Source organism: Perca fluviatilis, chromosome 9, assembly GCF_010015445.1.
Source record: "Perca fluviatilis chromosome 9, GENO_Pfluv_1.0, whole genome shotgun sequence".
Lineage (NCBI taxonomy): Eukaryota > Metazoa > Chordata > Actinopteri > Perciformes > Percidae > Perca > Perca fluviatilis.
Window position 1 is genome coordinate 7,720,785 of NC_053120.1, and position 17,278 is coordinate 7,738,062.

Genomic DNA, 17,278 nt, shown 5'->3' on the forward strand with positions numbered 1-17,278 from the left:
CCGCGAGCTGTACGGCCAAATACTGACTGGGAAGAAACAGAGGGGTAAGAAAGAAAATAAAAGACGTTCCCTGAAAACCCCTGAATCTCAGCCAAAAATGAGGACACCTCCTGGGTCAGGTTTCAGTCTGTAAAGCTGCAAACCCTACCGTGGCCTCCTCACAAAAGCAGTAACCCTAGAATCTCTGCTGCCATGGATCTGTCTGTTATCTGTTCCTCTATTGTTAGAGCAGCAAGAGGGAGTCACTTTTACACAACCTTCCTCCATTAATCTTTCTGCAGCTCTAAATTATCTGGACGGTGAAAACCCTCAGTATAGCTGCTCTATGACTCCCGCTGAACCTCTAACCCTGTGCCTCTGGTACGATGCCACAGTAAATACTCACCCTGTGTCTGATGATTTAGGATTTGGACTTAGATGGGGCAAGAGTGTCTCCCTGGAGATCTATTTTTAAGTCTCTCACCCAATTCTTTATTCTTATCGTCAAATCTCATCACCTCCTACGTCTCTTTCCTGTGTGTTTATCCAAGTGCAACTCTCTGTCTACCTGTGTGTGTGTGTGTGTGTGTGTGTGTGTGTGTGTGTGTGTGTGTGTGTGTGTGTCTCACATTCAAATATGTACAAGAAGTACTTCATGCTGAAATCAACAAGTGATTTACATAATCACCCACTTAACGGAAAAACAAAAAAAAAACACAACATTTAAAATGAGTCTATCCAGTTGTTATGGCTATGGTTGAGGTCATATTCAAAAAGGACACACCTTAGAGGCTTCATGAACCAATTCTACTCTGATCTGGGATCACATATCCTTTATCAGTCCGTTATGTTTTTGTAATGTTCAGCCATCATGCTCTGTAAATGTACTAGTTGGTGAAATAAGCAGTGTGTGTGTGTGTGTGTGTGTGTGTGTGTGTGTGTGTGTGTGTGTGTGTGTGTGTGTGTGTGTGTGTGTGTGTGTGTGTGTGTGTGTGCGTGTGTGTTTCAGTGACATTTTATTGCTGTGAGCCACAGGGGAGGGAAGGGGGTCGGGGGACCCCAGTTTATTAAGCTGCTGTTAGGGCCATGGGTCGAATTTCACCTGCAATTAACGTCACAAAACCTGCACACACAAAAACACACACAGCTGCTGACGTTTACTCATCCTGCTTGTGTGGGATGCCAAGTCAACATGACAGTAGCTTCCGTCACAGCCTCTCTCTCACTAAATGATCTACACTCGTTCGAGCCCCCCTGCGGAGCTCACACACACACACAAATCTCAAGAGATTGCATTATGATTATGCCAGGGTGGGTGTGTTGAGGCAGCACTGGTTAAGGGGGTGGGGGAGATGTAGTGGTAGTCAGGAGGTTTTGGTGATGAAACCCAATGCGCCCTCTCCTCTGCCCAATTAGCTCCCATTTTAGCTATTTACCACTCCAGCTGTGTTTATTAAAACCTTACAGAGCAGCCTATGGTATTTATCAGCTCCCTGAATCACTGCTGTAAAGATCCCTGCTGTAAAGATCCAGGCATGCAACACACGTGGGCTGTGTGTGTGTGTGTGTGTGTGTGTGTCTCTCTCCCTCTCGCTCCCTGTACAAACACAGCAAGGGGACAGCGCCCTCTACAACACAGCAAAGTGCACTAGTGAGCCATTATAAGTTTCAATGCAAATACGCAGCACAGGGCTTTAGTGATTAATCCATCAATCCGCAAGATAATCAACAGCTAAATCCATAATGAAAATAACCATTAGATGGAGCCCTAGTTGGAACTGTGCAGTATTATATCGCCTTGGCTGTGTGGCCACTAAGTAGTAAGTAAAATGGACTGAGTTGAATATAACTTGAATAAATTGGTAGAATACCACGATGAACCTCCGATATATTATGTCCTTTTCGGTTTTAACTAGCAAAGAACAATGTACAAAACATGGAGGCTGTCAGGCTCAAACACCCCCCAAAAAGTAGCACGTCTTACAGTATGTCTGATCTCCACAGCAAAATATCCAGTGTTCATCTAGTCCAACGCCCTGTCAAAATGTCTTTTAGAAAGATAATGAGGCTCTTTCGCATGCTAAGTCGCACTGGATAAGCGCCTCAGCAGAAAGTTCAAAATGTAGACGTACATGTCTAGTTTACTGTACCAAGTCCCGGAGCCTGCCCCCGCTGTCACCTCCCAGGCCAAAAACATGTGATGAATGGCCCAGAACTCTCATCAATCATCTGTGATTGGCCCTGATCTGCGCTGTGATTGGCTAATTAGCCTCATCTGTAACCATTACTGCACAGAGAGGCAGCTGCGGCAGAAAAAAAAAAGGATAAGAAAAATAAAAGGAGGTGAAAAATTACACCATCAGGGCTGTCCTGTCACCTTGCTGCCTCCCCACAATGCCAGGAATCAGACAGCTAACGCCACACAGGGGCAACCACACACACGCACCTGAAGACTGCAAGGAAACACCTTTCAAAGCCCAGAATTTCACAGGTAATTATATTTTGAAAATAAATATGCGAACAAGACAAGAGCAGGGAGGAGGAGTTGTCAGGACTGTGTGTCAGCAGGTCAGCCACATCTCATCTGGCAACAGTTTATGGTCCGCTACAGCAGTGAGAACAGCAACGCCAGCTCCAGTCAAGGGAAATATAAGAGCTGGTTATTAGATGTCAGCGGGAAATATCTTGTAACTGGGTGGTAACTGCTCGCCAAACGAGAGCCAGACCAGAGGGAGCGACAGTTTGGTGGAGCACTGGTCTAGTGACGCAGCTTTTCAGAAGTACAAAAGACCAAAAAGTAAAAAGGTTAAGAGGCGGGAGGAACATGAAGAATAAAAAACACAAGGCGGGAGAGGAAACAGACAAAAAGACAGAGAGAAAGTGAGGCAGGATGGAGCCCGAGGGGAGAGAGAGGGCCAAAACCACCAGGCCGACTTCTGCTCCCTCCCAGCCAGCCCTCTTCTCTGCACAGGAAATGGCTCTCTGCAGCCAGAAAGGGAGGAGGTAGGCAAGGGGCTCCAAACAGCTGTACCCACCACAGGCCAACTCAGAGTGGGGGCACAGGCTGAGAGGAGAGGAAGGAGTAGGGAGGAGGGCAGGCCTTTGTAAAGATGGACGACTCTTTATCTGCTCTGATAGAGTCTTTAGTGAGGGATTGGTGCGGGTTTCCTTTTCTCAAAAATGTGTTCTGTATCGCCAAATCCCAGCTAACCGCACTCAAAACAAATAGACACAGCCAAATGTTTCAAACGGCATCACCGAACTGTAATGGTCCAAAGCTTAACCCCTTTGAGGAAAATGAGATCAGGAGGTTTTAAATTATTTCATCTGCCGATTTTAAACTAAAGCGTTCAGCTCCCGGCATCTATTCCATAATACCATAATAATAATAAAAGGACTCCATTGAGAGTAGCTGGGCAGCTCCAGGTCTGTCTGCCTGCCTGGGACAGACACCCGATACCCGGCTGAGACGATGCCCAGCCAGCCGCACGCCTTCAGACGTCGTTAGAACAGACACACAGCACGCCCCTCCTGCCACCCGCAATCCATCCACAGCCAATTACAAGCAATTTCCCTGTCCTGGGTGGGGTGAGGAGAGGGAGACAGAGAGAGAGAGAGAGAGCGAGAGAAAGAGAGCGAGGGAGGAAAAGCAGTTGTCAGCCTAAAGCAGACACACATGGTTCTGTTTACAAATTGCCAGTTGTTTGGCTTTGCCATGGTAATACAGTGCTAATGCTGGCTGGACGGATATTTCAAAGTGAGACGGAGAGAGGGGGCCGTGGGGACAGTCGCGGCCTTTGATGGTCTGCAGGGCGGGGTGAACTTTCAGCTGGAGAGATGGTTCATTTATGCATAATGTACAAACGTCCCACAAACAGGCATCTGTTTCCCTCATGCCTTCATCCCCCCCACCCTTCCTCCTTCTCCTCCTCCACATCAGTTCCCCTTAAGCACCTTGGGCTTCTGTTTGGCTTCCCGAGATCCGCCTTACCGAAACTGGAGACACACAACGAGGAGGTGCCTGATTCACCAGAACTGGAATGTCGGCCGTCCCCACAGGAAACCTGGGGCGTCTCAAGCCAGGGTGCCCTGGACAGGCGAGTGCACACACACACATAAATCCAGCAGCACAGGGTTGCACGTACAACACATAAGTACACTTACTGGTCAGTTAGACTAACATAACAAGATGCTGAATGTGACCCAACAAGAATTATGCTTGTACAAGAAAAAAAGCCAGTCATGTTGTTTAACATAGTAGCTAAGTGGGCAGAGGTTCTGGATGTTGTTTTGCCTCAACTTAAAATTAAATTTAAAACTTAGTTTTTGATGACAACATCAATATTTCTCAAACTAGTTTACTATACTACAGTTGGGATGAAGAAGACAGCAGCCAGAGGTACAGGTCAGCGCTACAGTTTACGCGATTTTGAGCACTTGAGCGCTGTGATCAGGAAGCTCAGTCTAGTGATTTGTACGTAGCTTTTATTGTCCACGGTTTCCAATTATTTGCACTCATAATTCATCAAGGAGAGTTTAATGGCAATCAAACAAAAGATGTGCTCACATCCGAGCGTGAGGCAGAACTTTGCCTCACTTTATTCCCGCCAAAGTAACTGCTGGACTGTTTGAGCAGTCCAAGTTTATTAACCACAAACAGCCAAACAGTGACTGTACGGACATTGGCTGTAGCCAACTAGCACTGTCCATGTATAGAGAGAGTCTCTGTGTGAAAGCTCAGACTGATCTCACAACCTAAAACTCATTTCTCTACGTTCATGAAGCAGAGTCATGCAGGAACATTATCAACTCACACAAGGGCATGTCTTTGCTGGGAATCAGAGTCTAGTCATGCCCGCTTGGGTTTTTCCATCAACTTTGTATGCAATTGTGCTGCCTATAAAATTCACTTTTTTTTCCTTCCATCTTTTATAGAAGTGGCGCTGTGTCTGAGAAAAATGAAATGGGCTTTTACTTCCAAGATCATCAAGATATTAACAATACATTATTATAAAGACCATCCATTATTTTGTCAGATGTGAATCCATTCGTGTGACAGCGAAATACCATCCTACAAACAGTTTCTTATTCAAAAACAACAAACCTTTTGTGATTCCATTTTACCAAACCCAATTCAAGTCCGTCAGCCTACCACAGGAGGCGAATATTATTCAGTGTGGTTACAATCGGATATGACTGATCTGAAGTCTTCCCGTATCAGGCGGTGACTGCTTTACTGACGCCATGTACGCCTCCGTGACCGGCCTTAACAGCGTGAGCCACCGCTTCACTACCATCCTGCGCTGACGCAGTGACCCCACACTGCGATCTGCAGTTAAACCGAGGTCCCCCACCGTAACCTCCTCACCCCCACTCCATCTCAAAGAGCGCCCCCCGCCACCTCCGCCACCATCACCTCCTAATAATAACACTGTCCGCAGTGAGGGGGTCTGCTGTCAGACATGGCAACCCGTCGAGTCTTTCATCTCAACAGCCACACACACACACACACACACGTGTTCCAACCTTAACCTATCACACGCACATAGGAATTTGCACACACACACACACACACACACACACACACACACACACACACACACACACACACACACACACACACACACACACACACACACACACACACACACACACACACACACACACACACACACACACACACACACACACACACACACACACACAGAGGTCCGTCTGCTCCTGGACGTGGCGATCCCACTGTTCGTTTCATCTCCCCACTCCTTTCTCTGCTTGCTGCTGGCACCATTACATTAACACAAACACCATATTTCTGTCATCGTCCCCAGGACACAGCGTTCCCTTAATATCTCTCTTTCTTCTGCGGGCGCTCGGGGAATGGCGATGGGGGCCTGAAGGGATCTGGGACATGGGTGAGTTGTGGGAAACCAGAGTGCAGTCTGTGGCCTCACAGCATGAAGCCCTCTCTCGCTCCTCCTGCTCCCCTCTCTTTCTCTATCTCCGTTTCTCTTTTGGCAGAGAATCATAGGAGGCTTCATGCAGATCGCATATTGCGGCCTCAAATGATCTGGGAAAACATGCCCTGTTAATGCTATGTGCACATCTGAACCCTGTTCAACTCTGAGGCAGTGCGCGCACAGTTTGTGTCCATTTCTCTGGGCTTGTGTGTGGTTATGGTTGTGTGTGTGTGTGTGTGTGTGTGTTACCTCCACATAGTCTTTGGCGTGGCCCCAGTCCCTCTTGGAGTCCAGGTTGCCCAGGCTGAAGCTCTCCAGTTGACCGAGGTGAATCTTTGCCACAGAACGGCTGATCTTACGCGTCACAAAGTTTGAACCTAAAAACACATACATTAAAAATGCTTTGTTGGCATCTTCTGAATTCAAATCACAGTTTACATTAGATATAAATATTACAGGAGGTTTAGCTCGGTCCAACACATACAAACACAGATAGTCAGAAACCGAGACACAAAGAGTAGATAAGTGAGATCCAGGCCTCCTCATGGAAGAATTTAGAGAGTTTCTACATCACTCACTCTCTCACACACACACTCTCACACACACACTCACACAGAGACAGAGACAGAGAGAGAGAGAGAGAGAGAGAGAGAGAGAGAGAGAGAGAGAGAGAGAGAGAGAGAGAGAGAACAGCCTTCCAAACCTCCATTACTGCTCCAACTCCTCTATAGCCAAAGCAAAAATCCACCCTGAGTCAAATCAATTCGTTACCACCTCACGTTACAGCCACTAGATCATTTTAGATTCCTTCTCTCTCATTTTCCACTCTAATTCCCTGTTTCAGTGTCAAATCTGGGCTGGATCCCAAGACAAATCTCAGAGCATCAGTCTGTCTACACCAAAAAAAGCTACAGGGAAGTGCCACAAAAAAAGAAAGAAATGACAACCAAACAGGACCACCCTAGCTCTGCCGGCTCAGCGTCCAGTCCAGAATCACCGCATCGTCAGCCGATTCATCTGCCAGATCGCCCAGCGGTGCTCCTCATTCCGAGCAGACACACGTGGCGATATTATCTGCAGGAAATGAGCTCCTAATGACTATTTCTGTGCCACTAAAAGGGTTAGAGAAGTTTTTAGGGTGCTTTTGGCGGGACACTGATGGCCGGTGTCATGTTCTCTGTTCCTGCCGCGGGGGGAAAGATGCCGCAGAGAGCCTGCGAATAAATGGACCAGTCCTCCAACCCAAACACAGCATTATACCGATGGAAATCAACACTAAATATTGGTGTCTAATATTGCCACCATCTTAGTTGAAACAGCTTATTAGAGTTTTAACTCTGGCTCGGCTCTTTGGTCTCGTTTTCAAAAGCTAAAGTGGCAGATATGTGGGAATATGTGAAAGTCTAATTTCAAAGGAAAGCTTGAAGCTTGCATCAAAGAGTTGGCTATTTTTAGCCCACACAACATCTCCGCTGTACATAAATCTCCCACAACCTTGCGTGAACCTTTTCGAGACCTCTTAAGCGCTCCTCAATGCTGTTTTTTAAACTCATCCTGTTGGAGATGAACGTTGCCTTTTAGCTCTGCGCCCATCCAGTCCAGAATACCGCGGCTCTGTCTCAACACTGTATCACTGTTGCCCTGACATGGACCAGAGCCTCCATTTAGACACAGGAAAATCCCATGAACCCAATCATGCGAATGCACCAAATTTGTAGTAATTATTTCATAGGAAAGCGACAGCCCAGGGCAGGCTGAGCAAAAACAGACCAGAGAAGGTTAGACACGCTTATTTGAGAAAATACAGCATGTTGTGTGTTGGTAGCAGCATGCCCCCCCCGAGTCAACGCTGCTCTGTCGCCATGTTGAGCTGGAGTTTAATAAGGTTGAAATGAGGCTGGAGGCAGTCTTTGGACTTTCTCTGGATTCAAAATGCAAACATAAATCTATGAAGTCTGAACTCCGAATCCATCCATTATTCAGAATTCTTTGAATCAATATTATTGACAAGTTTTTCAGGAAATGGCATGTGCCTACAGCGTGTAGATACATTGTGGATGGATGGAAACCCCCTCCGATGTCAGTCCTGTCCTGTCTTTGCATGATAGCCTCATCTGGCCCCAGGGACGTTCTCCAAATTGGCACGTCATCTGTTCTGGCAGGTACCACTGCTCCCCCTAACTACAGTCAAATGTTAAGCAACAATTATTCATCTGCCACTGACACATGATTGTCAGCTTTGCTCTCATCCATATCAGCAGGCACATCACAGGGTGAGGGATAGTTACCATGCAGCTACACACACATGAACACACAACACGTCATCTATCTGGTGCTCAAGCGATTAAGCAATTAGTCAATGGACCGAAACTTAATCGACAACTATTTAAAAAGGGGAACTCCACAGATTTTACATCAGTTAAATAGTCATGGGGAATGAATACTGCTCAGCCAGAAACAGCTGTATAATGTTTTCTGTGGCTCAGGAGGAACTTTCTAAAGTCTGAGAAAGCCACCCCTTGTGATGTCACCAGGGTTACATTATCTTAGCTCGGGCTTTGTAATGGAGAGCCACTTTTAAAGACGTGGAGTTTTTAAACCATGCAAGCAGGGTCTTATGAAAAGATGCTATGGAGTTGCATTTTAGGAGGTGAAGAATACAGTGTTTTGGGATATTTGCCCATGTTAGGGACTAAAGTTAAGATAATTTTGCAGCTTTGATTTGAGTCTGGTTTCCCTCTTAAATGTCAGTATGTGCTGCTTTAAACACTGCAACATGAGTAACTTCTATTTAAAGCCTTCTTTTTTGTACTATGTCTTTGCACTTGCATTGTGTCCATAACTTCAGCACACAGTTCACTTTTTGCTATAAACAATTTTTGTTTTTCATTTGTTTCTCTATTTTATGTCGTAAACTAAAAACTAATAATACAAGCATGCAATTTTATAATGTCACCCTGGGTTCAGGAAACTTGTGATGGACCTTTGCAAAAATTTACATTTCTGGATTAAAAGATGAATCAATAGGTTACACAATAATTCATTTTTCATTAGTTGTAGCTCTATAGAATATATTGCATATTAGGACCCAATAGAGGTGAGGCAATGTAACAAGAGCCCAGATTGGTAACTACAGTAAATTGGAAGGCAGATGTTTGACTTGATCCAACATCCAAGGGAAACTCAGGTTTGCAGGTTAAACACAGGTTGTCAAAACTCTGCAGAGCCGCATAAAAAAAAAAAAAGCCTCTTAAAAAGGTGGCAGAGGGATACAGTGTAGCACAGTACACCCAATCAGTAATAAAGTCCATTATTTCCCCCCAAGCACACCTGTAGTCCCCTTGTAAAGCTCACACCTCTGTTTGGAATGGCTCTGCTCCCTGCCTGCTCTAATTGGTGCGGTGTGGACCAGAGCGTGGGCCTAATGGACCGGCATGCCTGGCTGCGGACAAAGCCTGCTCTGTTACTGGCCCGGGTGTTAATGTGTTTCCTTTACTGGCAGCGGCACCGCAGGACAGCCAGGAGGAGGGGGTGGAGGGGGGCCAGAGGGGGCGAACAGGAGGTTTCAAGCCCAAAACGGGGCAGCGTTGGCCGTTTAACCTTGCCCGCGGCCCGGCGGAAAGTCTAATAAAACCATGGGCCGTGAAAACTGAGCAGACAGCAAAACCCATGCCAGAAATGGACACTCAATCTCTTTCTCTCCCTTTCATTCTCACCTAACCGTTTCTTTTCTCTTTTTTTCCATCATTTCTTTTTATTTTTTGGCAAGAGAAGCAACAGGAAAAACGTAAGACACGGGCTTCGTTGGCACAGCTGTGCTGAAGCATGGGGAGAAAAAAGGAGGAGGAGGAGGGTGAGGAGAAATGTGCGGAGATGTCTCCCATCCAGAGCCAGGCCATGTGGGCCCAGACAGGATGGGGACGGGAGCTGTCAGCTGGGGGCTCTGGTGTGGGCGAGTCAGGGAGGGGACTGTGGGTTTGAGGGGATTTTGGCTTGACTGGCCTTAGTTACTCAACAGATTCTGTTGCTAGAACCATGCTGCTAAAGAAAGGTGACTTATGAAGTCTGTATTCAAACTGTGTGACGGCCCAGCCCTTACTGTACGCACTCAGACCTCAAGATGTCTGACTCACACTCATCCATATTACCATCTGAGAGTGTATTTATGTGCAGTTACTAATTGAGATTAAAACCGCAGTGTAATTTATTCAAATCACTCGTCTGTAACATTTATTTTGAAGACTTAATATGTGGTCGTGGCGCAGCCGAATGGCACACCAGCTGTGGAAAAATGGAGTAAATTCAAGGTTTGAATCATGTCAAAGATTTATCAAGTTGATCTTTAATGTTACATTTGCACAGGTACAACATCTACTTCCTTCCTAAGCCAAGTCTCCTGTTCCAACTTTAGACCTGGCATATGTTTTTCATCACCACATAAATCTGCTCTAAGGTGATTTGCAGGATGTAACTTAGTTCTCCCTTTTCTTAATAAAAACGTGGAATGATTTGGTAACCCAGACTGCTTTAATGAGCCACATTCTAAAAATAGGACAGTGGGCCGCTTACTTTTGTTTAAAAAAAAAAAGTTGAACACAAAGACTCATTCCAAGTATTTTCCAGATATTTGACAGTTGAGTCATTTCTGCCGTGAGCTTGTCTGAACTTGCCACTTTCTGAAGCTGCTAAAGAAAAAAAATAGCCAAGACGTAATTTTGATTGCCAATAGAAACCCTTGGGTTACCTCGACAAAGGGATTACACACCTGTATTGGAATTCAACCAGAGCTTAAAATCTCATCATCCCACTCTGTCTTTTACCAATGGCTTAGGGGAGTGAAAGGCTTTGTGGTAGATTTGACGTGGAAAATGCAACTCTTAAATTTACATCTCCACCCCCACGTTTCAGGATTTCGGTCGACCCTGTAGCCCGGTTTACATTAAAATCAATGTGTACTCATTTCATACCCATCTTGTTTATCTGCACTGAGTTATGAGCAAAATACCTGACTTGCAGGAGCACTGAGTGATTCTGCAGGAGGAATCTTCCCCTGGTCGGGGATTGGCTAAATTCCACCCAGGCCAAAGACTTGTCAGTGTCTGCCATCACCGTTATTGCACAATTCACGTTCTGACTGATCTCCGGAGCCTTGACGAAGGGAGACTATTTGCGATACATCCAAAAGAAGTCATGCGCTCAGCTCCGCCAACACAGCATCTATTCACACCTGACAGACTGCTGCCCTCGCTCCGAGCTGACTCAACTGACAGGGAAGGTACAGAGAGAAAGAAATGTGATGTGAGGAGGGTTGGAATGGGGGGGGGGGTTGTGGAGACAAAGTAAGTCACTTCTTTTTTTCACTGGGTGTGATGCAAGAAAATGGATGGACGGCACAGGGTGTGCAAAGGTGTGGGGAAAGAAAGGGAGGGTGTGGAGAAAGAGAGGGGAGTAGATCATACATGTTTTTCTTGAGCTCCAACGCTGACAGCACCACCTCCACATTGCAGAACCGAGAGCGCTCGAGACAAAGTGTTTCACCCCAGTATCGAAAACAAAGATGTAATTGTGTCTGGCAGCATCCCAGAGAGTTTGACTCAACCAAATAAGCGTATAGCGAAACGTTTTTGGGTTCGACTGTCCTCTGAGAGCAACTGGCAAAGGTTGAGAGAGGCAACGGGGAACCCTCAACTCGCGGTACAATTAGCGCTGCTCAAAGTGCGCACTCAGTCAACAAGATTCTTGGATGCCATGGTGATCTGGGACAACAAACAGATTTGAGGGCGGCAATGGGGATGAGTGAAGGTTGATACCTAAAACGACCACGTGACAGGTCTAAAACCAAGGTAGGCTGAGGCGGAGGGAAGCACCTTTTTTGGCCACGTGACACAAGGTGGTGGAAGGCGTGGAGGGAAGTAGAGAACTCTGTCGTCAGCTCTGCTTTGGGGCGTCAGATGCCGCTCTTCACCTGGCCACAGTTCAGCTAATGTTTGGACTGCTCTCACTCAGCCTTTTCTCATTCCCGACGAAATGAAAGACCGAAAAACTAAAAGTGCAGAGTTCCTTCTTACGAGATCATTTCAAATCCCCTCGACGCCCCCCTGACCGAGTCATTCCTATTTGAAGATTTCCTTAGAAAATAACCTCTCCAATAAATGGAAAACATATCCTCTTACAAATCTATCATGCGATCTGACCTTTTGGGCTCAACCTCAACGAAAGCAGAAAGATGAATCCGAGGCATGTAGCGGCTCAGCGGCTGTATGTGCGAGTATTTGAGGGGGCAGCATTGAATTTGGCAATGCTATTCTAACTTCCCCAATGCTAACTGGTCTTCTCTCCTAACATAACAGTATATTATTCTATACTGCCAAGCGTGAACCACAGAGCTCTCAGGGTGGAGAGATGGATGGGACTTATAAACCAAATAAACCAGGGGATTAGCCTACAACTGGAGCTGGTCAGTAGCAGCAACAGTGGACACACACACACACACACAAAACATAGTACTGTGCTGATTTACTGCACAGCCTTAGATCAACACACTGCTAATAACTATAAATTAAGCTTGGGTTTTGTCTTTTACTGTCAAAATGAGATTTTTGGGGACTTTGAGGTGCTGTATGTTTGTTCAATATGACGACGAAATAAATATATGAACCGGTTATTTGCACAGGTTTCAGTGCTGATTATTCGCGTGTGGAGTACTGCACTGCGTCTCATATGTCAAAGCAATATGGAGTCTATTTAGCACCCCTGCTAACGCTAATCCCCCTCTCCAGAGTCAGGGCGAGGGCTATTTGTTATGGCTAACAGCTAAGCTAACCAGACAGGAGCTAGACGCGGTGTGAACCGGCCGGCAGATGCAGGCTTCTGTTTGCTTTGCTTCACGCTGGATTTCCACCGGGATATTTTTCTCCCCGACTGTCCGATTCCAACCTTTCGCTGCAGAACGATGGCGATTGGCTGTTTATTGGTTGAACGGTCAGGTGTTTATGAGAACTATAAGAGAAACCAGAAGTGCATTCCTGCTGGGATTAAGTCATCCTGGGCTCTGTAAGAGACAGAGCTCCTTGTTGAATCCTACAGAGGGACAGTAGGTCTGAGGAGAAACTGGTGTTAAGCTTTGCTTTCCCCTCCCCAGCCATTCCCAGCAGCCACCAGACCGTGCTATATGACCCATCACACCACGCCACACTGCGCCACGGACACGATTGGTCACTGGTACTGGTCACTTTGGCCTTTAGAGCAAGACTCAGTGAGTTTGTTGTGAAATAGAAAAACTTCCTCATAAAGGCAAACATCGATTTGTTTCTCAAACAGAGGCACACATGGCCACTGGCACCCTGGGACAATGACGTCACAGCTTTTCCTGTGTGGGACGGGTAGGCCGGAGAGTGGTGATGTCAGCGCCAGTGACACTGACACTGACATCATGGATTTCCTGCGGCATTAGTGACTAATTATCCATGAGTGCAAGTGGTGCATAAAAGCACAGTAGGGGCAGGTAATAATAAGTAATGCTTTATCTCTCTCTACCACAAGTGCGTTAACACACGTAGGTACAAAAATACTGAACGGAGACGTTCAGGGTGTGGCTGAGGAGAAATGTAAAGGTCTCTTAAATTATGTCATTATATTGGTGTTTTGTTAAGCAATTTCACTGAAGTCACTTGGTAATCAAAGAGAGCAACCAGTAGTATGAATGTATTGATTTTAAGGTTATATATTTTAGTGTTATTGGTGTAGTTTTACGGTTAAGACAATTTTAGTTTCTGTTGGTACAAGTTTCATCTTTAACTAGTTAACCATCATCATAACTGCTGAGTTCTATTTTTTAATTCATTAACGTTGAATTTTTCACTAGAAATATCTATGTTGTGTCCCAATACGACACTGTACCCTCACATTATAGAGTATATAATCTGTACAATGATGTTGAATGCAATTATGTAATATTTAGGTCTATATAAAGTAAATTGATGTTAATCCATTTATGTCTCTCTTTACTAAAATACAGAGATGTTATATTTTGTACTTCCAAAAAAACGATGCAAGCTAAAATTTTCATTAACACACTTTCAGTTTATGACTGAACACTATCAGCAACGTTAAATGTATTCATTTTTTGAGGCGTCACTGGAGTCACCATTTCAGTTTCCTGTTCAATCCCCCAATGCAGCATATAACTTTAAAACATAATTCCAACTCAAACTGTGCCATGGGGGTGTTTTGCAGCTCAAAGCATCAACTCCTCCCCTCTAAAGCCCTCCTGTGGGTGCCGAGTGCACGGCCAAACGCCCCCTCAGTGCGGCAGCGGCAGGGTCACGACGGGCCCCCGGGGGCCTGGGTAAACACTGGCCAATGCAGCCAACACAAGCGCCACACTGGGTTGTGCAATACAGCAGTGGGACATCTGGCCACATCACAGCACAGCGTTCCTGCTTTATGAGCAACAACAGCCGTAACTCTGAGAATAGAAGTGGCAGGAGCAAACCCAATGGCCTGCTGCAGAAATGCTGACTGTGGAAAAAGGAGGATGAAGACATGGAAGGAGGCAAGAGAGAGGAAGAAAGAGAAAAGGAGTGTTTGTAGAAAAAATGGAAAGATGGAAGCGAAGTCAGAGAGGACGTTGAGAAAGAGCCGACCAGGGATCAAAAGGCTAAGGACGCGTTATCTGGCGAGCAGAGAGCTTTGCCCTTATAAGCTCATTGTGTGTGTAATGAAAAGGACACAAGCATCTCTGATTTCACAGGGCCACTCAATCAGCATGTTTGTTTATCACTAGAGCTGCAACTAATGATTATTTTCATGATTACTAACTAGCTGATTTATAGTATTTTGATACTACTTTATCGCAAAGTCTACACAATGTCAGAAAACAGTGAACAGTTTCTAAAGCTTCTAAACATTTTTTTTTTTGTCTGAACAACTGTCAAGAACCTCAAAGATAGCTAATTCACAAAGGCAGCAAATCTTCAAATGTAAGCTGCTGGAACCAGAGAATGTGTGCGGGTTTTTGATAAATGACCCGACCAATCAACCAATTATTATAACTGTCTAGGATTCATTTTCTGTTTAAGCACTACTTGTTTATCTCCCGCACTCCTCCTGTCATCCAACACGTTCTTTCTTCTGGCTTGTACGCGTTACGCACCATTCCTAGGTCGACTCTGTCAACCAATTCTGCATTGCATGACCTCAGTGGCGACCGCCCCATCTTTGCTGAGCTGGCTGTGAACTGCACCGGTTCCCACACCTATCTATCTGTGGTAACCCATTAGGGTTTATTGGCTGACCCCTGACCTTTGCTGGGGTCGTAGCCAGGGCCTTCATTAGGGGATAAATCATAAACACCTGAGCGGCTGACCTGGGCGCAGCACTGGGGCTGCAGTCATGTGGTATTCATTTTGGGTCGCGGTGGCGTGTAAATCGGGTTAAACCAGCGCCTGCGACCCTCTGGGCTCAGAGCACATATTAAAAATGTGACCACAACCCACTCACTATGTGTCAGAATGTGTGTAAGAATGTGTCAAGTGTTTATGAGAAACCTGGCTCCACCAGTGAATGAATATGACTTTATATAGAGCATGTAATTGAATACTTTTACACAATCCAACAATGGTTTACCTTCTGTTTTACTGCTTTATTGTGGGTTCTGCCTGTTGCTAAGTAATATTTTTAGACAACGTAATTTCAACTTTACAAAAAACTGTCATAATCATTCTTGTCTTCTCCTCTTCTACTCTATTACTACCAGGTGCTACAGCAACCTCAATTTCTTTTTACGTCAGGACAAAAAACAAGTTTGTGTTATAGGACAGCAGGATGCGTGTCGCGCTGCGAGCTCACCTCTCCTCGGGCTCTCATGGTTAAAGAGGATCCCGTTGACAGCGAACATGTTGTAGGCCTCTCGAAAGTTCACCACGATCCAGTAGGCATAGAGCTTCGCGGCACCTGAGGAGAGAGGCGGAGAAAGACCGAAACAGAGGGAACAGGGTGACAGAAGCATATTAGTACCAGAAAAGTGAAGAGGTATCACTGCACACAAAACCCAACAGTCTCTTCAATCGTTCCTCTGTGGACTACAACAGTGCACAAGCAGACTTTTCACACTCACATGATGCTTTTATTCACTCAATCAACAAATTAAACTTTCATGTAGCCACTAGCACAGTTTAACCTGACAGAGTGACCATGTAAGCAGAGAGAAAAACACTGATCCTCTCTTCCCGAAGCAGCAGAAAGACCCTAAAAGAGAAAAGGATTCTGTGTTGTAACTACACTACATGTCATGGTTGAACACAGCGGTACCGCAGATCACATTTCACCGTCAGGAACGTGAACCACAGACTCCTGCTGATTGACCGAAAGCAGGCTCGTACAAAAAGTTCTCCCTCTTTACCTCTCACCATCTTCCTCCTCCCTTCTCCTGCGATGAGGGGAATACCAGAGCAAGCAAAGGGAGGCGCCCGTTGATTAAGCCGTAGGTCAGGATGTACACTGGAGGTGAAGGGAGGTCGCCATGGCAACCCTTGCCTCCCCTTTCCAAAGTCTAATTAATAGAGGAGCAGCCCTCCTTGTGATGGTATGCGCCTCCCATGCAGCCTCAGATTGAGTGCTGACAGATGGGGAAAGTGTCAGTGAGGAGAGCATTTAGACAACAGAGAACATGAAACCTGATCGCTCACACACGTGTACAGCCTGCCTGTGTGTGTGGAAGTGTGTTGAAAGTGAGTGCTGTGGATATAAAGGTGTCTTTGTTAAAGTGAGAGCCACTCTAGTCTTCAGTCAGACGTTTTGGCCTCGGGGTGTGTGGAGAGCTCAAAACGCTGCCTGAGCACTGAAGCCCCCCTGTATTCTCACTCTTACACACACACACACACACACACACACACACACACACACACACACACACACACAACACACACACACACAGCTGCAGAGGTATCAAGCAAACTGTGTTTGTATGCAAACTGTGTTTGGATGCCCTTATATGGCCATACGCAATAGTTTGACGAATAGTGCAAGGTAGAAAATGTTAATCGTGCATGTGTTTCCACATGGATCTACAGTGCGTTATGTATGGGTGAGCGAGTATTACCGTAAGGTGAGCGAGGGTAGAAGGGAGTGGTTTCCTTCTGAGGGATCTCCTGAACTTTGCCGTACAGCTCACTGGTGGAGGCCTGGTAGAATTTTACGCTGTTGGTCAGACCGCACGTCTTTATGGCGTCCAAGAGACGAAGCGTACCTACGCCGTCCACGTTAGCGGTGTACTCTGCCAAATCGAAGGAGATCTGAGAAAGAAAAAGAGATGACTGAGTGATCTTGATAACATTACCTCT

General features: G+C 45.8%; 1 protein-coding gene across 1 annotated transcript in view; it reads right to left on the bottom strand.

The window, feature by feature from the left end:
- gmds (GDP-mannose 4,6-dehydratase) overlaps window positions 1-17,278 on the bottom strand; it is a 183,266-nt gene that overhangs the window by 103,762 nt on the left and 62,226 nt on the right. The window contains exons 5-7 of the mRNA XM_039811883.1: window positions 17,038-17,230; window positions 15,786-15,890; window positions 6,186-6,313 (exon numbers count right to left, since the gene is read on the bottom strand). Of these exons, the coding sequence (XP_039667817.1) occupies window positions 6,186-6,313; window positions 15,786-15,890; window positions 17,038-17,230 (426 nt within the window). The remainder of the gene's footprint in view (window positions 1-6,185; window positions 6,314-15,785; window positions 15,891-17,037; window positions 17,231-17,278) is intronic.